General features: G+C 45.1%; 1 protein-coding gene and 1 long non-coding RNA gene across 4 annotated transcripts in view; one reads left to right on the top strand and one right to left on the bottom strand.

The window, feature by feature from the left end:
• The window catches only part of LOC135498832 (uncharacterized), a 399598-nt gene that overhangs the window by 69307 nt on the left and 307085 nt on the right, over positions 1-23206 (top strand). The gene's annotated exons all lie outside the window — the stretch shown is intronic.
• On the bottom strand, positions 5201-21605 carry LOC135498855 (uncharacterized). 3 transcript variants are annotated; one of them, XM_064789351.1, is made up of 13 exons: positions 21550-21605; positions 20935-21060; positions 20147-20400; positions 19091-19201; positions 18489-18567; positions 18135-18296; positions 17356-17424; positions 16837-16920; positions 16387-16465; positions 7858-7978; positions 7294-7455; positions 6669-6778; positions 6390-6414 (listed from the first exon to the last, which is right to left on the bottom strand). In XM_064789351.1, the coding sequence occupies exons 1-9, from the start codon at positions 21553-21555 to the stop codon at positions 16457-16459; spliced, it is 900 nt and encodes a 299-aa protein (XP_064645421.1). In that variant the 5' UTR covers positions 21556-21605; the 3' UTR covers positions 6390-6414; positions 6669-6778; positions 7294-7455; positions 7858-7978; positions 16387-16456. The 3 variants fall into 3 exon arrangements, with proteins under 3 accessions (XP_064645423.1, XP_064645421.1, XP_064645422.1); XM_064789352.1 differs by lacking the exon at positions 6390-6414 and having other exon boundaries at positions 6670-6756; XM_064789353.1 differs by lacking the exons at positions 16837-16920; positions 17356-17424; positions 18135-18296; ... (3 more) ...; positions 20935-21060; positions 21550-21605 and having other exon boundaries at positions 5201-6414; positions 6669-6756; positions 16387-16467.

A 23206-nucleotide genomic window follows, 5' to 3' on the forward strand; every position in this document is an offset into this window, starting at 1 on the left:
TCAAGTAAAATGTAACAAATACCAGCAGTTCTATCATTGACCAGTTAATCCACATATAAGAAATGGGTAGATCACAATGTTTTACTGTACAAGTAAAATGTAACAAATACCAGCAGTTCTATCATTGACCAGTTAATCCACACAGTCATAAGAAATGGGTAGATCACAATGTTTTACTGTACAAGTAAAATGTAACAAATACCAGCAGTTCTATCATTGACCAGTTAATCCACGCATAAGAAATGGGTAGATCACAATGTTTTACTGTTCAAGTAAAATGTAACAAATACCAGCAGTTCTATCATTGACCAGTTAATCCACACATAAGAAATGGGTAGATCACAATGTTTTACTGTACAAGTAAAATGTAACAAATACCAGCAGTTCTATCACTGACCAGTTAATCCACACATAAGAAATGGGTAGATCACAATGTTTTACTGTACAAGTAAAATGTAACAAATACCAGCAGTTCTATCATTGACCAGTTAATCCACACATAAGAGATGGGTAGATCACAATGTTTTACTGTACAAGTAAAATGTAACAAATACCAGCAGTTCTATCATTGACCAGTTAGTCCACACATAAGAAATTGGTAGATCACAATGTTCATGACATGATTGCACTACCACACCATTGCCTTTGAAGTAGGTATTTTGAATCGTTTTAAGTTTTGCATGTATACCCGGTAAGTATTAATTGAATGAAATGACAAGACAGGGCATAATAATTACAATAATAATAAATACCGGATATTATAGTGCCTTGTACAAGCTAAACATGCTCCAAGGCACTTTACAATGGAGTTGGAAGCAAATATTTGGATTTAAAACAGTTTGATAGTGGTAAAACAGATTGATTAAAAAATTGAGTCTCTAAAACATAGATGGCACATTCGGAATATAAGTCTATGTAGCTACCAACTAAAGGCTTCGCGGAACAAATGGGTTTTAAGTGATTGTCTGAAAGTTAACACACGCTCTAATATAAGTCCTTCATGGCATCTGGAATCGCATTAAAAAGTCTTGGTCCACTGACTCGAAATGATCGGTTTCCATTGTTCGTTTTGGTCCTTGGGACGATAAGTCTTGTTTTAGCTGACGATCTTAGTGACAGAGCTGGTGTGTAGGACCTTATCATATCACGCAAGTATGAAGGTGCACTGTTGTTATAAGCTTGAAAAACCATAAGGATAATTTTGTATTTCATTTTGTATTTAATCACAAGTATAGGAAAAACGGATGCGTATAAAAGGAACACCCAATTCATCCTGGCAATGGCATTTCAGACAAAGTAGGCCCTTTTTACTGTTCAAGTAAAATGTAACAAATACCAGCAGTTCTATCATTGACCAGTTAATCCACACATAAGAAATGGGTAGATCACAATGTTTTACTGTTCAAGTAAAATGTAACAAATACCAGCAGTTCTATCATTGACCAGTTAATCCACATATAAGAAATGGGTAGATCACAATGTTTTACTGTTCAAGTAAAATGTAACAAATACCAGCAGTTCTATCATTGACCAGTTAATCCACACATAAGAAATGGGTAGATCACAATGTTTTACTGTTCAAGTAAAATGTAACAAATACCAGCAGTTCTATCATTGACCAGTTAATCCACACATAAGAAATGGGTAGATCACAATGTTTTACTGTTCAAGTAAAATGTAACAAATACCAGCAGTTCTATCATTGACCAGTTAATCCACACATAAGAAATGGGTAGATCATAATGTTTTACTGTTCAAGTAAAATGTAACAAATACCAGCAGTTCTATCATTGACCAGTTAATCCACACATAAGAAATGGGTAGATCACAATGTTTTACTGTTCAAGTAAAATGTAACAAATACCAGCAGTTCTATCATTGACCAGTTAATCCACGCATAAGAAATGGGTAGATCACAATGTTTTACTGTACAAGTAAAATGTAACAAATACCAGCAGTTCTATCATTGACCAGTTAATCCACACACAGTCATAAGAAATGGGTAGATCACAATGTTTTACTGTTCAAGTAAAATGTAACAAATACCAGCAGTTCTATCATTGACCAGTTAATCCACACATAAGAAATGGGTAGATCACAATGTTTTACTGTTCAAGTAAAATGTAACAAATACCAGCAGTTCTATCATTGACCAGTTAATCCACACATAAGAGATGGGTAGATCACAATGTTTTACTGTACAAGTAAAATGTAACAAATACCAGCAGTTCTATCATTGACCAGTTAGTCCACACATAAGAAATTGGTAGATCACAATGTTCATGACATGATTGCACTACCACACCATTGCCTTTGAAGTAGGTATTTTGAATCGTTTTAAGTTTTGCATGTATACCCGGTAAGTATTAATTGAATGAAATGACAAGACAGGGCATAATAATTACAATAATAATAAATACCGGATATTATAGTGCCTTGTACAAGCTAAACATGCTCCAAGGCACTTTACAATGGAGTTGGAAGCAAATATTTGGATTTAAAACAGTTTGATAGTGGTAAAACAGATTGATTAAAAAATTGAGTCTCTAAAACATAGATGGCACATTCGGAATATAAGTCTATGTAGCTACCAACTAAAGGCTTCGCGGAACAAATGGGTTTTAAGTGATTGTCTGAAAGTTAACACACGCTCTAATATAAGTCCTTCATGGCATCTGGAATCGCATTAAAAAGTCTTGGTCCACTGACTCGAAATGATCGGTTTCCATTGTTCGTTTTGGTCCTTGGGACGATAAGTCTTGTTTTAGCTGACGATCTTAGTGACAGAGCTGGTGTGTAGGACCTTATCATATCACGCAAGTATGAAGGTGCACTGTTGTTATAAGCTTGAAAAACCATAAGGATAATTTTGTATTTCATTTTGTATTTAATCACAAGTATAGGAAAAACGGATGCGTATAAAAGGAACACCCAATTCATCCTGGCAATGGCATTTCAGACAAAGTAGGCCCTTTTTACTGTTCAAGTAAAATGTAACAAATACCAGCAGTTCTATCATTGACCAGTTAATCCACACAGTCATAAGAAATGGGTATACAGTAGAACTCCCGCAAGTCGACAACGTATAACCCGTCACTGTGCATGAGTCGGCACCCACCAGAAAGTCCCAATTTCATCTAACTAACGTTAATTTCATTAAAAGATATGCATACAACTCGTCATTCATAAGTCGTCATTTAAGGTTTGGCTCTCCGTCAATTCTTTGCAACACCATTCTGCCATGATTTTTTTGCAAAAACACCAGCATTACTCCTTCAAAAGTGAGTTTCATCAAATTTCAGGTAGCGCACATTGTTCTTTGTGCATTACTGTACATACTGCCAACCTTGAAATGCAAATTAACTTCCTTTTGAGGGAGTTCTAATTGCTTTCGAATTTCAGTTTCCTGGAAAAATTTCCAAATGCGCACAAAAGCAATTAGAGCAGCTTCAAAACGAAGTCAATGTTGATTTTGATGGTGGCAGTTTGTTCATTAAATCACAGAGAACAGTGTGCGCTCCTTGAAATTTGATAAAACTCATTTTTGAGCAAGTAATGCTGGTGTTTTTGCCAAAAAATCATGCCAAAATGGTGTAGTAAAGAATTGTCGTAGAGCCAACCCTTAATACAAGTCGGCACCAATCTTACAGTCCCTTGTAATAGAAATGAATGTACAATTACACCGGTAACTCGTCACCGCGGGGCGTGCGTCTTTGTTCAGCCCATAGATCAAATGACGATCCACGTGTATTAAAAATGTACGGATACAGTTACAAGTCGTCACTGACGAGTTATGTAAGTCGTCATTGTGACGAGTTATGTAAGCCATCATTGTGACGAGTTATGTAAGCCATCACTGTGACGAGTTATGTAAGCCATCATTGTGACGAGTTATGTAAGCCATCATTGTGACGAGTTATGTAAGCCATCATTGTGACGAGTTATGTAAGCCATCATTGTGACGAGTTATGTAAGCCATCATTGTGACGAGTTATGTAAGTCATCATTGTGACGAGTTATGTAAGTCATCATTGTGAGGAGTTATGTAAGCCATCATTGTGACGAGTTATGTAAGCCATCATTGTGACGAGTTATGTAAGTCATCATTGTGACGAGTTATGTAAGCCATCATTGTGACGAGTTATGTAAGCCGTCATTGTGACGAGTTATGTAAGCCATCATTGTGACGAGTTATGTAAGCCATCATTGTGACGAGTTATGTAAGCCATCATTGTGACGAGTTATGTAAGTCGTCATTGTGACGAGTTATGTAAGCCGTCATTGTGACGAGTTATGTAAGCCATCATTGTGACGAGTTATGTAAGCCATCATTGTGACGAGTTATGTAAGCCATCATTGTGACGAGTTATTTAAGCCGTCATTGTGACGAGTTATGTAAGCCATCATTGTGACGAGTTATGTAAGCCATCATTGTGACGAGTTATGTAAGCCATCATCGTGACGAGTTATGTAAGCCATCATTGTGACGAGTTATGTAAGCCGTCATTGTGACGAGTTATGTAAGCCATCATTGTGACGAGTTATGTAAGCCATCATTGTGACGAGTTATGTAAGCCATCATTGTGACGAGTTATGTAAGCCGTCATTGTGACGAGTTATGTAAGCCATCATTGTGATGAGTTATGTAAGCCATCATTGTGACGAGTTATGTAAGCCATCAAAATGATGAGTTATTTTACTCGTCCTACCTGTAAGTCATCATCAACATCTAAGTGCCAAGGGTGGCGACTTACACGAGTTCTACTGTATCACAATGTTCTTGATATGATTACACAACCAGTCCATTGACTTTAAAGTAGGTATTAACTTACACGAGTTCTACTGTATCACAATGTTCATGATATGATTACACAACCAGTCCATTGACTTTAAAGTAGGTATTTACTTACACGAGTTCTACTGTATCACAATGTTCATGATATGATTACACAACCAGTCCATTGACTTTAAAGTAGGTATTTACTTACACGAGTTCTACTGTATCACAATGTTCATGATATGATTACACAACCAGTCCATTGACTTTAAAGTAGGTATTAAACCATACAAGTTTTGTATGTATAAATCAATATCAAATTAAAACATCCTATCACGTTTCTGAAAATGTTTAACAAGAATATTGCATTGGGTCGGGGGGGGGGGGGGGGGGGGGTAACCACTTGTCCACCCAACTGAACAACTGCACCAGTATTCCTGCGTTTGGTCTCGCGACACCAACAACAGATTGGCAGCGAGCCAAGGCCACTCACAGCCAGTAAAATCGCGAGGTTGTTCAGTCGGGTGGACTGGTGGGTAGTGCTGCCCCTCCCATATGAATTATTGAGTCTAGTGACACAGTGTTCCTGAACTTTCAGTAAGTTTTTTTTAAAATTGCATTGAGATGAAACCTGTACCACATTGTAGCCAATATCCTATAGTTTCAAAAACAACAAGAATTAAAAAAATATGTTGGTAAAATTTTGAGAAAACTGCATTTTTCCATTTCATGTACATTTTCCCATACATTGTATACATGCATTTCTCTTCAGTTAATCTTCCCATTTTTACTCATTTAACATGTTTAAATGTGTCATTCGCACTAAAAAATCACTTTGTTTGTTTGTCCACATACATGGTCAAAAGGAAAAGTAAATGATCATAACCAAAATGATTTACAACAGTAATTAGATATAAGCAGATTATACATGGTGTTTATTAACTCTCATATTTGACTTTTAGCCATATTATGAAGGGAATATTGGAGTTAAACACCATGTCATCTCCTATTATCTTACCATTGTTGCAACACATTTTGGTGAAAATCATTTACTCTTCCTTTCGGCAAAAGAAAAAAATATTATTTAGTGCCGATGGGAAATATTGACATGCATCGCAATCTGTTTGCATTCACCTTGAGCGTGATCGGATCTTTGAGTGTTGTATTCATAAAGTCTCTCTCAAGAGGAGGCAAGAGCTTTAAGAAAGAACTTGTGATCATCTCCGAGTCCACATTCGGGTCAAACAGGGCACACAATGATGCCTTGCATAGGCTCATTGGGAAGTACCCCAACAACACGTAAGCGTGGCTGATGATTTTCCCAATGATGGAGAAAACATCAGTGTCCATCACATCATGGTCCACTTTTGGGACCTTAGCATCACTCCCCTCAAAATACTTTGAGAGGGCAGCCTTGAGAAAACACGTCAACATCTCTCGGGACAAGCCATCCATATCCTCTGCAATGTTTTCTCCTTCGAACGTCACATTGATTCGATGGAAAGTCAGTTGGTCATCACTCCTATAATAGTCCATCAGGTTTAAGATCGACTCACGGCTGATGAACATGTTCTTCTCCACACCAACTCGAATGAAGGTTTTTATCTCCATAGCCGCACTTTGTAGATCTCCAAGACCTGAAGTGATAGAGTAAGTTAATCAAAGAAATTGCCAACTCTAAATTGTCAATAGACAAGGACATCCTTAAAGAGATCAGGGTTTTTCAGTGGCCTCAACAAGACCTGAATGAGATTGGGGATTCTGTGATATGCCATTAAGCTAAATGGACTGCCCATGACTTACAATGGCCATGTAACTCGGGATATAATCGGCATTCTCTACACACCAGTAGCAACTAAAATTGTTGAAATTAAATTGAAAGAAAACTTACAGGTTTTTGTGCAAACTGAACCAGTAGCAGTAGATTCATTCTTCTCTTCATTTTTGTCCATTTCCTCATCATCCAAAGATTCCAGATCCTAGAATAAGATGAATGACATCCTAGAAGTAGAAGAATGGATCAGCTTTAAAAATAGATTACTAACACGGGGTATTTATATAGGGCTCTATTACTCATCAGGTGAGTATGCTGCTTTCAATGAGTGCATTGCCAGGTGGGTCTTTAGGAAAGAAGTATGCAAGTGATTCTGTTCTTTCAATCCTCCACAACCTGGTTCAACATTGATCATGGTTGAGGCAACTGTCACAAAGATACTACCATATAGTGGTTGCATCTGACGGTGGCCAGTGGAACCAGGCTGAGACTGGTCCAGCGACAGGGAAATCAATGAAAACTAGCAGTGGCGGAATAAGAAAAGACCGGCGTTTGAATGTAGCCACTGCTTAAAGGAGTGTAGGTAAGCTTAGGCTTAGGCTTTTATTCACTAGGCCAAGGGTAGTTCTCTGCCAATCCCAACTTACCCTAAATCAACATCTGTGCCAAGAATGCATACAGAGGGCTTTTTTATAGACATCATACATAAAGAGACTGAGATCAACAAATGAAATAAACTTACTGAAGACAATTGGCGATCATCATCATCTTTTATGTGCAGTGTGGTATTTGATGTTCTCCCAACCTCCTTCAGGGAGAGTTGATCCCGCTTCAGCTTTTCACCAACTAACATAAGTTCACAGCCCTGAACCTTGCTCGTTCCCTCAACAAAATAGAACAAGTTCTGAAAAGAGAAAATATACCCATAAATGGCGAGGCAGACGCAGAACACACAGTGCTGCAAGTGATGATGACTGTGCATTTCTGTAGACCCAGGTGAAAGTTCCCGTTTCAAGTTTCTGTACCTACTCTCTACCACATCAAACAGGATTTTACCAATATGGTTGACGCTGAGACAGTCAGGCCTTCTGGTGAGGAAATACAAATTGAAATATCTCATCCATTTTCTCATTCAGGATATCAATTCATTCATTCAGGGCTGTGCACACCACAAACACACACAAATGAAGTTTTTGGCAACAAAGTTATTGAATGACACTCGTGGTAAGTTCCACCTCTTTTTTATCCACTATCAAGAAGCAACATGGCTGGGTTCTGAGAGACGAGAGAGAAAGTTGTCACATACCAGGACAGTATCCGTTTCCCGGAATTGCCTCGTTAAATTCGTTTCAGGGCACACAAATTTCACCTGGATACATCCCTCCTCATGGTTCTGGGCCCAGTTCTGCAAGCCTCTTTTCTGTCAGCTGAAGCACAAGAAAACACTGGTCAACTCTTGAGATTTAAATCGAACAATACTCTTCCTGATCCAGGTGCTAACTGTGGAGTGAGGACAAGAGGTCAAATGAAAAGTTGGTTAATCACTTCTCTGAATATAATGCAATATCTGAATGACCCCAAAAAATGGTTTCTCAGTGACAAATCCATGTAGTTCTCCAACAAGGACTTCACCAAGCCAGTCAACTGGATCAAACAGGGGGCTAAATTTGGCCGAACTAGCTGTCGATACCTATCAAATGGTGTGAAGTACACCAGTTTTAAGTTCCAGTGTATGTGAAATTCTAAATAATTGATTCCTGATTTCCAGATTCCATCTTTACTGATTTCAGGCTTGCATTGGTCGCGTCCTCTTCTAACCTTCACATAAGTAAGCGGCCGATAGCATTTTCAACGTGTACACATTTGGAGGAGCGTTGGTCCAGATTCTGAGGAGTCACACTGGACCAGCCAATCATATCACGATATCTGTTACAATGTACCATGACCTGCCAATCAAACCATGATCAAACCGAGCGGCGGCAAAATTCTTTTGAAGTCTGACCCCGTTTTCTCTTTGATTGTTATTATCGTGCTTTTGAAGTCTCAGTCAGCGTCTTCTGATTGGTCGCAAACAATTCAGCGCAAAGATTGGACAGGCTCAGCGATTGGTCCTGTCAGAACGTAGTGAGGAGTAAGCAAACGAAGAATTATGTGAGGAGTTAGGCAGAATTATGTGAGGAGTTAGGCAGAATTCCCATTTCCTGTGGAAATGTGATTTTATTAGTTCATACCTACCCAGGTCAGACTTTTGCATATGTACTCATATCGGATCTACCCGAGGAATTATTTAACTAATTACATTAGAAAATAACCAGCCAGTTCACAAGGCTACGTCCAGGCGGCGCCCCTGTACAGCCCATCAACCGTGCAAGCCGCCATATTGCCAGTACTTTTTACTCAAGCAACTCAAGTAAGTCCCGTTGCTGTGGGGACGGACGGGTGGGCAGTCTGACCTGGGTAGGTATGAACTAATAAAATCACATTTCCACAGGAAATGGGAATTTTATGTCGTTCATACTCTACCCAGGTCAGACTTTTGCATCGAATACCAACAACCTAAGGAAGGTGGGTAAACGTGACTTACCATGTAGCGACGTGAACTGTCTCCAAGCCGCATAGCAGAACCCAACGGGTGAGACCGGGATAACCAGACCAAAGAGAAATGGGGATGCTCATGGCTCAACGGTCAGGCCACCATATAAAAGAATAATGGAAAGGGCCTTAAGGTTATCAACTACCCCCTAGAGTAAGGTAGCACATCGCATGGTACTTGCTCAGCACACACCTCGCCAAAAGAATGTGTGGACTTAAGAGGGTAACCACCCTCTGCGTGCGGGGACAACCCACAAAGTCTAGGCGGCTCAACCTAAGACATCCGGACGGGGCACATGCACAGGGGAACCACGTCCCGGCATGAATGTCCGCACCTCCCCCCATCTTTAGAGGGAAGGACGGAGAATCCGGAGTGAGGAGTCCGGCGGGTAGGCTAGGCAGGGAGAACCTAGACTACGTGCTGAGCAGCGACGATTGGACCGAGAGACAGCATACCGTCAGTCATCACGGAACAATCGCGCATATAATGTTGGGAGAAAGTGGAGTGAGAACTCCACGTCGCCGCCTCCAAGACCTCGTTCAAGGCGACTCCCCTATATTCGGCCCATGAAGTCGAGATGGCACGGATCTCGTGGGCCGTCACGGAACCCAGGCGGCGAAGCTCTGGAGACTGAAGAGTCATGGAGTAGGCCTGCCGGATGGTGGCCACCAACCATCTGGCGACCGTGGCGGGCACAATCTCCCGTGTGAATCCCTCGCGATAAGACAGAAAAAGACGCTTTCTGCCGAGACGGACGGCAGGGTCTTTGGTCTTATCGACATAGAACCTCAAGGCCCGGACGGGGCAGAGAGTTCTATCCGGGAGGTCTCGAGAGACCACCCTGGAAAGGGATGGAATAAGAACCGGGCGCCTGGAGGTGGAAGGCGCCTGGTTCTTCGCAATAAAGCCTGGGACAAATTCTAGGACCGCGCCCCTCTCATTGAAGGCTAGCTTGTGGAAAAGCTAGGGCATGGAGCTCGGACCGTCTCTGGGCCGTAGCTAAGGCCACCAAGAAGACGGTCTTAAAGGTAAGATGCTTCCTATCTGCTAGGTGCAAGGGCTCGAATGGAAATCTCATAAGAGCCCGTAACACCACCGAGAGATCCCACTTGGGGACGCAATGTAAGGAGCGGGGACGCTCCAGAGACATGTTGCGAAGCAACGATGACAAGGCGTCATCCCAAGCCGGTTGCCAGGAGCCTGTCAGTCTAAGGGTGACGGCAATGGCAGAGCGATAGCCCTTAACCCCCTGGACCGAAAACTTCCGAACCGTAAACAAAAAGTTTAGGAAATCGAGGAAGTTGGGAAGAGTGGGAGCGATCGGAGAAACTCCGTGCTCCCCGCACCAGTCTCGAAAGACGAGCCACTTACTGTCGTATGATGTAAGGGTAGACTGTCTTTGAGGCTGAGCGACTTTTCGGATAACGTCCTCCGAAAAGCCTCTCTCTCGGAGGAAATGCCCGATAGTCTCCAGGCGTGAAGCCTGTAGAAAGAAGGGTCCTGATGGTAGACCCGGCCTATCGGGTGATATAGCAGGCGGTCCCACTCCGGCAATCTGCGGGGGTGGTCCGTCAGGAGCTCCAGCAACACCGGGAACCAAGCTTGGTTCGGCCAACAAGGGGCGATCAGGCAAAGCCTGACGCGCGATGAGGCCACTTTGTTCAGAACCGGCAGCAACAGAGGGGTTGGCGGGAATGCATAAGCATTGAGGCCGTCCCAGGAGGCCGACAGGCTGTCTACTCCCAAGGCCTCGTCGTCCGGGAGAGGGGAGTAATACAGGGTGAATCTCTTGTTGAGGCGAGTGGCGAAAAGGTCCACAATCGGCGCATCCCACATCCCGGCCAGCCGGGACACAATCTCCTGATGGAGGGTCCACTCGGTCTGGACTAAGCGATCGGCTCTGGAGAGAGCATCCGCCAGGATGTTCCTCTTGCCGGGGATGTGACGGGGGAAGAGCTGGATGTCCAGCCGACGACAAAATTGTAGGAGGTCCCATGTCAGACGACACAGAGTGTCGGACCTCGTTCCCCCTTGTCTCCGAATATAGGCGACGACAGTCGAGTTGTCGGAGAACAGAGATACCCTGTGACCCCGTAACCGGGACGAAAAGGCCTTCACGGCTAGGATGACAGCCTGCATTTCGAGAATATTGATCGAAAGGCGAGACTCCTCCCCTGACCACGTGCCCTTGGTGGTCAGGTCGCCCTCGTTCAGGTGAGCCCCCCATCCGAAGAGGGAGGCGTCCGTGAAGAGGGACATCTGGGGGGGTAACGGACGGAGCTGCACCCCGCGGAGGAGCTCCGTCCCCGTCCCCCAGAACCTCCAAACGTCCTCCAGTAGCATGGAAGGGAGTGCTACTGCTCGATCGAGTGGGTCCGAGAAGGGGCGCCAACTCGAGAGTAGGAGGAGCTGGAGGGGGCGCATATACAGGCGACCGAGAGGAACCTGGTCCGCCGCCGAATTGAGCAGGCCCAGCAGGGACAGGAACTGTCTGGCTGTGGCGCTGTCTCGACGACGGAAAGCCCGAATCAGAGACCGGATCTTGGTGACCCGGTCCTGAGGTGGGGACATGAGGCCCTCTCTGGTACGGAAACGTACTCCCACGAAGACAAAATCCTGAGACGGGTCTAGCTCGGATTTTTCTAAGTTTGTTATCCACCCGGCCTGGGTCGCCGTCTTGAGCAAGAACCGAGTCTGCTTGAGAAGACGGGGACGGGATTGGCAACGTAGCAGCCAGTCGTCTAAGTAGCAATGGAGCTTGAAGCCCAAAGCGTGAAACGGGGCGGCGAACGCCCTGACGACGGTTGTGAAAATAAGCGGAGCGGAAGCCAGGCCGAAAGGCAAGGCCTGAAACTGATAAATTTTGCCTTCGAAGTAAAAGCGAAGGAAATGTTGAAAGTCTGGATGGACTGGGATGTGAAAATACGCATCCTGCAAGTCCATGGAGACGGCCCAATCGTCGGGCTGCACCGCTGTTGCCACTGACCTTGTTGTTTCCATCCTGAAACTGGGTACCCTGAGGAACCGGTTCAGGCTGGACAGGTCTATGACCAATCTCCATTTTCCCGACTTCTTCGGAACCAAGAAGATGTGGCTGTAAAAGCCCGGGGAGGAGTGGTCTTCCACCACCGTGACAGCCTCCTTCTGGAGGAGGGAGTTGACCTCGGACCGAAGGGCTTCGGCCCTGGCCGGGTCCACGGGGGGTATTACCGGGTGGGGAGTCGATGTCGTTGGGGGAGGATGGGCAAAATCGAGGCGAACCCCGTGCCGGAGCATGTCCGGGACTGGGGAGCCTTTTTGACACCATCCGACCCAAAAGGCTGCGAAATGGCGCAGTCGGCCCCCAACGACAGAGTCCGAGGGAGTGTCGCCTATTAGCGCCCGAGGAGAAGGTGACAAGTCACCGACGCCTGCCCCCGCGACCCTTCCGCTGTTGTGGCCGGAAGGGGCGCTTGGGCTGCCCGCCACCTCCGCCCTGACCTGAGGAGCGGTGGCGCTTATTGGAGGGGCGGGCTGGAGCCGCAGCTTCTGTCTGCCCTCGGGGACGAAAAGACCCGGAGGAGCCCTGCGAGGCCGAGGGCCCACGAGAGGCCGACGCACCCCGGGGGCGTCTAAACTCCGGCTGACGTCCCCGGCCCGCGGACCATGAAGAGGAACGCGGGCGGGGGGCCTGTCTAGGGGGAGGAGGGTCCCCCTCACGACTCTTATCCGACTCGCGCTGAGCCCCTAAGGTATCAGGCAGCGAATCGTGGAATAAGAAGGGACCGCCCAAAGGGGCGGTCCGCAAGGCCCCGCGCAGAAACTGGGCGCGGACCACACTCAGCCCCTCGATGAGGAGGTCCCGGCGCTTCAGCACCGCGTTGGCTGCTTGTTTGGCAGCTAAGTCACTGGCATGTTGCAGTGACTGCTGTAAGGACATAGCCAGGATGCGTTGCTCATCCGTGGCGTCCGCAGCCAACGACCTGGACAGGGCACAGAGCGTCAAGTCGGCGTACGATAACACCGACTGCGTCTCCTTGGCCAGGGCCTCATCGTTCTTGGCATCCCTCATAGGAGCAGACGTGAGGACTTTCGGAACGACCAACCCGGCGAGCTGCACATCATCCCTCAAGGGGATGAGTGAGACCGGGTCAGTCCCCGACGGCGATACTCTATAGTATTCTGGCCTATACGAAGGACTGTGAGGGGAAGTGGCCGTGAAGCGCTTCCCCGCCTTCGTCCAGGCTCCCGGTCCAGTCGACGGCAAAGTCGAGACCAGGGAGCGCTGGTGGCCCCCGCAGGACGGCGCCGTGTCCCTAAGCGTTGAATCGAGCCAATGAGAGGCTCTGATCAAGGCAGGGGAGGGGGGCAACTCATCGAGTGCCCGGTCCGGCACGGCAGCCAAGTCCGGCTCGTCGGCATCCCCGAAAAGATCGAAGGGAGCACGGCCGAGCGCGGGGTTGACCGGCGGGAGAGGACAATGCTCGGTCGGCACGAACTGCCGGACGAGCGCGCGAAGATCGCGCATCCCAGCCACAATGGTGGGGTCCTCTGTTCCAGAGGGGCAGTCAGCCTGAGGGGCCTGCCCGATGGAAGATTGCGACTCATCGAATTGATAGTCGACCTCCATGGGGACTTGGGGCAGCTCAAAGGCCACTGGTCTCCCGGCCTGCTGCTGAGGGGCCCTATCTGAGAGATTTTTGGTCTCCAGATGGGCAGCCAAACTCTGCAGGACCTGACGCTGCTGGGCCGTAAGGCCCGGTGCGATAGGCCGGGGATCCTGTCTGGACATACCTGGGGCAGGCAGGGATGGCGGGGGGCTACTCACCACAAAGGGGGTGGAGCTCAGACCCGCAGAGCCAGACAGGGAGGGACGGGGTCGCACCGGCGAAATCGTGGGGCGAACCCTCCCGACGTCCGGACGGACCCTAGGGTCTCTAGACCGGACGTAATGCCCCATTGTCGCACCCCTACCCCAGGGGGGTAGGTCACCTCCGTGCGAGACAAGAGGGGGCGGCAGAACAGGGGGGGTGACGCCCGAGTCTGCAGTAACCCACGGGGAGGCGGTCGACGTCCTCAGAAGGGGAAGGAAATTGGGGTGAGCCGCCTGCCAGGCCTCATTACCCGATGGGATACGCCCCGTCGCCTCAGAGCGGTCAGATGTGACGGTGTAATCTGAAGAGACAGTCACAACCGAAGACACTGCCGGAGGCACATCCAACCCGGAGGAGGACGGGGGACGACCCAATGCCGCAGCAGGGGGGTCCCGACGGGGGAGGGCGGAGGAAACCCGGCCAGGTGGGGGCTTAGACGTAACTAAGGACTCCACGGCCGGTAGCCGGAGGAGTTCCTGAATCAGGAGGTCTGCCTCCAGCGGGGTATGCTCAACGCCCAGGGGATCGGGACGCAAAGCGTCCAGAGTCCCGCTCACTTCGACCCCCTGTGAAAGGGGGGAGGAGCCAATCTCCCTAGGGGGCGCCCCGATGAGGGGGTCACCGGCGCTCAACCTAGGAGAGAACTCGGGGGGCACACCTCCGAATGGAGGGTGCCCAGCCCGAGCCCCGGAGTCGGGCGCCGAAACGGCGCCAGAGCTCCGGGGGCCTCGCCCCCGCTGAGAAGAAACAGCGGAGGGGGACTTAGAAGAGGCCACACCAGACTTTCTGGGGCCTCTCCGGGTCGGCTTCTGCTTCTTCGACGGCCGAGGGGCCGGAGAAGCAGAAGGCAGCGTCCCGGCAGCGGACGAAACCGCAGTCGCAGAGTCCGACGGGGCGGACTGGCGAGCCGGGGACGAACCGGGACGGGGACTAATAATCCCCGATACACCGGCACCGGGGCACCTGAATACCCCAGAAGGGTAACAGGCCCAATAAGAGGGCTGGAAAGCCCAATAATGACAAGAAGGACGCTAACAAGAGCGGCAGAGCCAGCATCTTGAGAGGCCACACAAAGAAAGTGAACGATAAGAAAAACTTGGATTTATTTGGTCACGTGACCGGAGCCTGGAGCGAGAAAAATTTTTGGGAGAACGGCGAAGAAAAAGCGTTCTAAGTGACGAAATCAGGGAAAGATGGGTAAAGGAATGGTCTCACCCGCTTCCTGAAATCGGCAGCTCCAAACGGACGTCCACTAGGCCGCACACTAGTGAACGGGTTGCAGAAGTGTTGAGATACTGACGGATCAGTCCAATATTCCTTAGTTGGGCGTAGGCCGACCTACAGACAGCATTCACCTGTGCTTCCATGTTCATTTTCTTGTCAAACATCACCCCCAAATTTCTTACGCATGCCACAGAGTCAATGATAGAGTCACCAACATTCACCGAAACGTGATCCAGGGTCTTGGAACGATGAATGGATGCAAAGAGTGCCACCTCCGTCTTGTCGTCGTTCTTTTTCAGCATGTTCTCCTTCAACCAGGAACCATTGTCAGTAATGCATAAGTCAAGACAGTCAAGTGTAACTTCCTGGGCTTGTGGGATCCCCGGATTAAAAGAGTGATAAAGCTGTGCATCGTCTGCATAAAAATGATGACCTGGGCCATGGTTCCTTGTTAAGTTGCCGAGTGGTTTTGTGTACATGCAGTACATTTTTGGGCCCAACACCGACCCCTGCGGAACACCATATTTTAAGAGAACGGACGTAGATCTTTGACGATCAATAACGACAGTCTGATACCTGTCATCAAGATATGATGCAATCCAGGCAAGAGCAGAGCCAGTGATGCCAAATAACTGTTCAAACCTTTTTAGAAGGATCTTATGGTCAATGGTATCGAAGGCTGCAGAGAGGTCGATCATGACAAGCACTGTCACATCACCCCTGTCCAAACTACCAAGGATGTCGCTCTGAACCCTTAGTAGAGCGGTCTCTGTTGAGTGACCTCTTCGGTAGGCGGACTGCATTTCTTCATGCAGCGAGTTGGACAGGAGGTGATGTTCTAGGCGGGCATCAATGACCTTCACCACAACCTTCGACACTAAGGGTAGGTTTGACACAGGGCGGTAGTTTTTGTGAATGTCAGAGTCCAGACTTGGCTTCTTTAGTAGAGGCCAAATGAGCGCAGATTTAAAAGCGCAGGGAACACAGCTAGCTTTTAGCGATGCATTTATTATGGCAGTCAGTATTGGAAGCAGTTCATCAATGCAGAGTTTAAGAAGCCATGTTGGAACTGGATCCAGTTCACAGGATTTCGAGGGGGATTTCATCACAATCCTTCTGACCTCCTCCTCTGTGGCTGGTGGCAAATTCATGCAGCATTACTAACCTGACTTAGTTCTTCTCCTTGCCCTCCTTTCAGTGCGTGCAATCTGGAGGTTTAGGCGAGCAACCCTTCTTCAATTGGCCTGAAATTGAACATTTCATAGGGTCAAGAAACTGTGTGGAATAATAGAAATGAAACAACACTGGAAAATAATCGCTCGCATATTTCGACCAATTCAATTAGGTCTAATCGCCAACGTTCTTGTCTAATGCAGATATTGGAGGCAGAGAGACCCCCCCCCTCTCTACGGGTTGAATCTCTGCGGAGTACATTGCTTGCCTGAAGTTCCTTAGAAACAATTTTCTGATTTGTCACCATACTGAATATCAGACCAATCCCACTTTTAAAGGAACCTTCCTCATTAACAATGCCACAACGCTCCGACAACAATAGCTGGTACAGCATTTTGGGTATAGAGGGGTAATAGCTGATAATCATGGATTTGCATCTTACCTTTTCACCATCTACAATCATACTTTCCATATATTCCATATCTTGAATAACACGAATGTTTTCTGTTGCTGTTCTTGGATGGTGCTGCAAGGCAAGAAACACGTCTCATCAGAGAAATGTTAAACATTATTCAACTGTTAGTGTTCAGTTCACTCTGTCTGAGTAAACGAAACAATACCAGTCATCTTACAAATTGTCTCATCAAGATCACCTCAAGCACATCCTTTAAAGCTGACCTGCATGCTTTCTCAGTGACAAATTGGCCAGAATAAAAACACCAACAGGTACTTCCTTGACCTTTGGCCCCTGGTGGCCAGAAGGTGAATCATATGAGGTCATTTTCCGTGTCTGAGTAGCGGTCACCAAGGAATGTGTATGTGTACCAAGTTTCACTTCAATTACTTAAGCGGGAAACGAAACATGCCACCCGTGCCTAACGTTGACGGACGACATTATCTATAGTGTGTCATTGTAAAGGCTCACAGTTGGGCCAAAAATGAGGTATTCTCAATGCCATACCTGTTCAGCTATCACAACAGTGTCATCCATCTCTATGTCTGGGCCACCGGCAAAATCTCTCATCTCCGGCTGAAATAGAGATTTATGCCAAATTTATTTGCTACTGTGCAAAGTCTGCCAGGAAGAAAATGAATCATAGCATCCTGTCAGTGTCATAGAATGATCGGATAGAATTATTTAACTTGAACATGTTGAAGATACTGCATGCTTCAGAGATTATCATCAGGAATCAGGATATACACAATACATGTATCATACAATGATACATAGATACTGTGTCTGCGGGTTTTAGCCGGTTTCGGCTCGCCTGTACAAAAGACCTGTTTTACCTGTAATAGGCCTATGTAAAGTGACATACCGGGCACCGGCTAAAACTCACGGACACAGTATGTTGGTAATGTGACCTAAGGACATCCTAAAATCTATTTCAAAATGGTTTAGATTGAAATGGTCCATAGATCATGGGCTTACCTGTGGACCAACTAAATGAAGAGAACAAGACCAACAGACAGTGTTAATATTGACTCATATATTATTATTGCCTACCATAGCCATCTCAACTAGCAAAGGTGAGGTTCTCATACATGAAGTACATCAGCACATCCATTGTATGTAATACTATGCATCAGAAACAACCTGGTGAGTCATGGTCACTAGAACTGAGATTTACGCCTGTAACCAGGTTGGGGACTGATAGTGATACATAGTACTGGTGCTGAAGAAAAACCCGCTGCACATGTGGTGCTACTTTAGATCATATTCAGTACACTTATACTCACCACTACTTTGCCTCCAGCTGGAGTGCTAGCAGCAAGGTCCATGGTTGAACTATTAGTATCAGTGAAGAGGGAGCTTGCTTGATGTCTAGATCTAGATGTCTGACCAGAAGTCGTAGCAGTGGGGATAGAGCTTTCCTGGCGTCTAGATGCCCGAGTGGACACCTGAAATATGTTTAAAAGAAAGAATGATCAGCAAAAAGCATTGTTACAAGTACTGCTCAATGCTGATAGGCAAAGGAAATGTGGCACATGAGGGTATAGAAATTCCAGCAGTGCTACTGCATACAGTGAGTACTCATTTGACTTCAAAATCTTCACTCAGTTTTTCTAACCAGGTGTGCTCATCCCACTTACCTCAGAATCAGGTGCATCAACATCTCCACCAAGATCAGGAAGGAAATCGTCTACCGGTAATTCAGGCCCACTACGTGTCCTTAAAATACAAAAACAAAGTTATTGTTAAAATCAACAAATTATTGAAAATCAACAATGAAGTTCATGGTTTGAAGCCGCCAAAATCTGTGATCATCATTTTGCAAGGATTGTTGTAATCTTATAAGTACTGAACTCATAAAGCAGTATACAATGGGTGAGGTGAAGTCTTGGAGTTGAGAAAGTGTAAGGTGTTGGTGCTACACCTACCTTCACCATGGTAACACCATCACTACACCAACACTTGACATTCCTGATATTCTTGCTGCAGTGTAGTCATGAGCAACACTGCCCCACCATGGCCAAAGGAAGTACTAGTAACTGACATTTATTACTTGTCGAGAAAAATGTTGAAAAACATAAACAGCCTGTGCTTTTGAATGTAATGACAAACCTCCCTGATAAGCCTGGTAAGCTTAGCTCAGTTTGACCTAGATTGACCTAGATTGTCAGTTACTTCTTTTGCCATGGTGGGGCAGAACAGCTTTCTGGCCTGATAATTGCATAACAATAGTTTAACTTACTTGTAATGGTGCTTCAATTCTGGTATCACTTCTTGATCTTCGAATTCGATGAAGTTGAAGTCGGATGCGAGGTCGTGATTGGGGACGAGGTCTTTCAGATGCAGCCTGCCTCTACAATGACGAAGAAATTGCTCAAAAGATGTTCAATCAGGAATTTGTTTCACCCCTAGCCTCATTCTATTGTACTCTTACAATGTTCAAATGTAGTGATGATAGTGGACATATTGTGATGTGAAATTTTAGGGAGAAAATGAAACGGTGACCTTGACTAGATCTTCAGACATTTTCAGAAGTGTTCACTTCAGGAAAAATGTGTAGTCCTAAAAAGAGTACAAATTCGGCTCAAATACAATTGTTTCCAAATTCTAGAGATTCCAGACTTGGCAATGCAGATATAACATATTTCCCAACAGTTCAAAAAATACAGTGTAGGTAATATGTCAAGGGATAGAAAACAAAAGTTCCAAAATGCAGGCGAATCTATCACTCCTCTGGTCCCAAAAAAGTCTTCTCCTCTCAAGTTAGTTACCAAATATTCAATCAAAATGCAGGGGAATCTATCACTCCTCTGGTCCCAAAAAAGTCTTCTCCTCTCAAGTTAGTTACCAAATTTTCAATCAAATTCGAAGTGCAGGTGTAGTAAAATGACAAATGTGCCACCTTCAAAAAGAAGAGTAGTAGCCTACCTGATTATGACTAATATCAGGTTTTCACCTGCTTCCTCCTCCTCGACAGTTTCCTGAAGAATAATATCTATGGTTACACTATGAAGACTTCAAGACCACTAGAGGCCCTAAATGACAATCAGCCAATCACCACGCAGAGATGTTGCGCAATGTTCTCATTAGCCAACCACCACCTCAAGAAGAAAGACATTTATGTATTGGAATCATACTGACAGATCAATGACCTTTACAAACTAAGATTAAGTAACATTTTGGACAGCCAGTGTAGATATTTAGATAGGCTTAAAGAAACATAGTTTTTTGGGGATAGTCGAGTCGGCACAACTATTCGTGAAATGCATAAGTTTAATGCATGCCTGAAAATACTTACGCTCTGACAGATGTAAGTTCATCCTTCTTGAATTTTGTGAGGAGAACAGCAAATCGATCGACAATGCCTCTTTCAGTTGCATCCTTTTTTTCTTGTCCCTCCCCGGTGAAATAAAAATTAAAGTTCTGAAGCACTTCTTTCCACTTTGACGGTTCAGAGAAAGTGTTGATGGCTACAATCTCTTTTAGAAGCGCTACATCCTTCACCATAGTGAACTTATAAATCTTCCTTTGTTGAGGAGCCGTAGACATTTTCTAAAAAAAAGGAGATTCCTATAGTTTATTACTCCAAGGCCTAGGCTAGGCCTAAATCCCTAAGAAGCTAAGGCAGTAAGGGTCCCTCTATATATATACTACTCTGCCTATCCGTCCTGTAAAAAACCTGAAATCTTGGCTCTCAGAGTAGGGCGTACGGGCTAGATAATGACATATCATATTGTCAAATTTGATCAAAATTTCAAAACAAAAACTTCGGATTTTTATTCAAAACTTGATCGATGAGAGGTTGTCCTTAACAGAGAGGTTGTCCTTAATAGAGAGGCTGTCCTTAATAGAGAGGCTGTCCTTAATAGAGAGGCTGTCCTTAATAGAGAGGGTGTCCTTAATAGAGATGTTGTCCTAAATAGAGAGGTTGTCCTTAATAGAGAGGTTGTCCTTAATAGAGAGGTTGTCCTTAATAGAGAGGCTGTCCTTAATAGAGAGGTTGTCCTTAATAGAGAGGTTGTCCTTAATAGAGAGGTGTCCACTAAGGGAGGTTCCACTGTATTTGTAAATAAATATCATCCCTACCTCTGGTAACCGTCGATACATGAGTTCATTGGCAGACGGTCGGTATTCAGGCTCACGTTCTAACATGTCCTTTATCAGGTTCTTGAAATCTTCTGAATAGTTTCCTTTCACTGGGGCAAACTGGCCCTGGAAGGTGAATGAAAATAATTGAACTCCTTCAGTGCCAAGGATTTGAGCATTTTCATCACCGAAATCTCACAAAAATAATTGTGATACACTCATCGAAATTCTTCAAACCTTCGTCGTTACCCCTGGTTTCCATAAAACAGCAATGATAAGTAGGAGCATATTGGGATTATTTTCTAAAAAGTGGGAGTGGTAATTTTGGCCGATTTCCAAAATTTTTTACCTAAAATGAGGTGTGGCAGACCCCACCTCACCCCTCGCAGTTCAACAATCTATTCAATTAGGACACCCCAGGCCAGAGAAACCATATGAAACACATTTGAGTAGCTGGGGACATCTGGTGTTGTCTGGAGGAACTAAAATACCTGTACCTAGTTTCACTTTCAGCAAATTAGCAATATTTTTAGCATTAGCGCAACGGCGACACCGTTTTTCAATTTTCTTGAACCACCAGTAAATTTGAACAGTGAACCCCTTTAAATTTCTTACCTTCATAATTTTATTGACCAAAGCGGGCAGATTTGACCCCTCAAACGTCTTCTGTAAACAAGCCATTTCATACAGAATGCAGCCGAGTGCCCAGATGTCTGACTTATCATTGTACTCCTTGCCTTCACACTGTAATAGAACAAAATAATAACAAAACTGCCTGATCCGAGTCACGGGTCGCACGACATGATTTTCTCCGGCCTGAAAGCTCGAGATGGCAGGTCACATGCTTTCAGGCCGCAGAGGATCATCGAGTGCGATCTGGATGACAAGGATCAGCCACGAGTGAAGTTTTTTAAAATCATATACCACACATCGCAAAAAATATCAAGAAAATGACAATTGTAAAGGCAATTTTTTTTTCATTTTTCACCAAACATTTCTCTTGAAGACATGACTATCTTTTGAGTTGAATGGAGAGCTCTCTATTAGCACTTTCTGATGGTACCATTAGTAAACCTATCGACATCCCCATTCTTTGGAAAACTCTCAACGAGCACTTTCTAATGGCACCATTTGACATAACCATTCACAGGAAAGCTCTCAGCGAGCCCTTTATGGTACCATTTGTAAACCTATTGACATGACCATTCTTTGGAAAGCTTTCAATGAACACTTTTTTGCAGTACCATTTGTAAACCAGTTGACATGACCATTGATTCGAATGCTCTCAATGAGCACTTTCTGATGGTACAATTTGTTAACCTACTGAGATGACCATTCCTTGGAATGCTCTCAATGAGCACTTGCTGATGGTACCATTTCTAAACCTATTGACATGACCATTCATTGGAAAGCTCTCAATGAGACCTTTCTTATGGTACCATTGTAAACCTACTGACATGACCATTCTTTGGAAACCTCTCCATAAGCACCTTCTGATGGTACCATTTCTAAACCTATTGACATGACCATTCATTGGAAAGCCCTCAATGAGCCCTTTCTTATGGTACCATTTCTAAACCTACTGACATGACCATTCATTGGAAAGCTCTCAATGAGCACTTTCTATTTAGAGACTCACCATTTCGGGGCTGATATAATAAGGCGTTCCCATCACTGTATTCGCTCCTTTATCAGCAGTTGACATTATCTTTGAGATTCCAAAGTCGCCGACTTTAACAACGCCCTCTTTTGTCAGGAAGATGTTGGCCGTTTTCATATCCCTGGAGAAATTATCAAAATCATTTTTTTTAGTAGGAGAAGTTACTCAATAAAATGCAGACCGACACTAACGAAATCAACAACTTTCCTGAAAAGAAGGAAATAAAAGAGTGGAAATATCAATGTCTGTCCAATTTGTCCGATTATCAAAAAATGTCCGTGGTCAACTACCAGTTTACTTTTCACCATTTACTTGCCTGACTGTCCGGAATATCATATCAAAATTTCAGATTCACAACCCCATGCAGTATTTGATGCGTCGCGGTCAAACATTGACAATTTTACTGCTAAAAGGCTTAAAGTGATACTATGATGTGATTTTCAACTTTGCGGAAATACGTCCGTTTTTAATTGTTGATCACAAATGCAAAGCTCAAATTTTCCATTTTTGATTAGATTTTATATTATAAAATCGCTGTTTTATTTTAATCGCGTCAGACTGGCCAACTGCCGAAGACGTTTTGAAAAACCCACACTAAGTCACGTGACCTCA

The sequence above is a fragment of the Lineus longissimus genome, chromosome 14 (genome assembly GCF_910592395.1).
Source record: "Lineus longissimus chromosome 14, tnLinLong1.2, whole genome shotgun sequence".
Classification (NCBI taxonomy): domain Eukaryota; kingdom Metazoa; phylum Nemertea; class Pilidiophora; order Heteronemertea; family Lineidae; genus Lineus; species Lineus longissimus.

Excerpts from the sequence above, each read along its gene's own strand:
- LOC135498855 (XM_064789351.1), bottom strand. Across the intron at positions 20,401-20,934 it reads TGTATCGACGGTTACCAGAG|AAAATGTCTACGGCTCCTCA; the intron begins GTAGGGATGATA and ends CCTTTTTTTTAG. Across the intron at positions 19,202-20,146 it reads GAACTTACATCTGTCAGAGC|AGGCAGGCTGCATCTGAAAG; the intron begins GTAAGTATTTTC and ends TCGTCATTGTAG.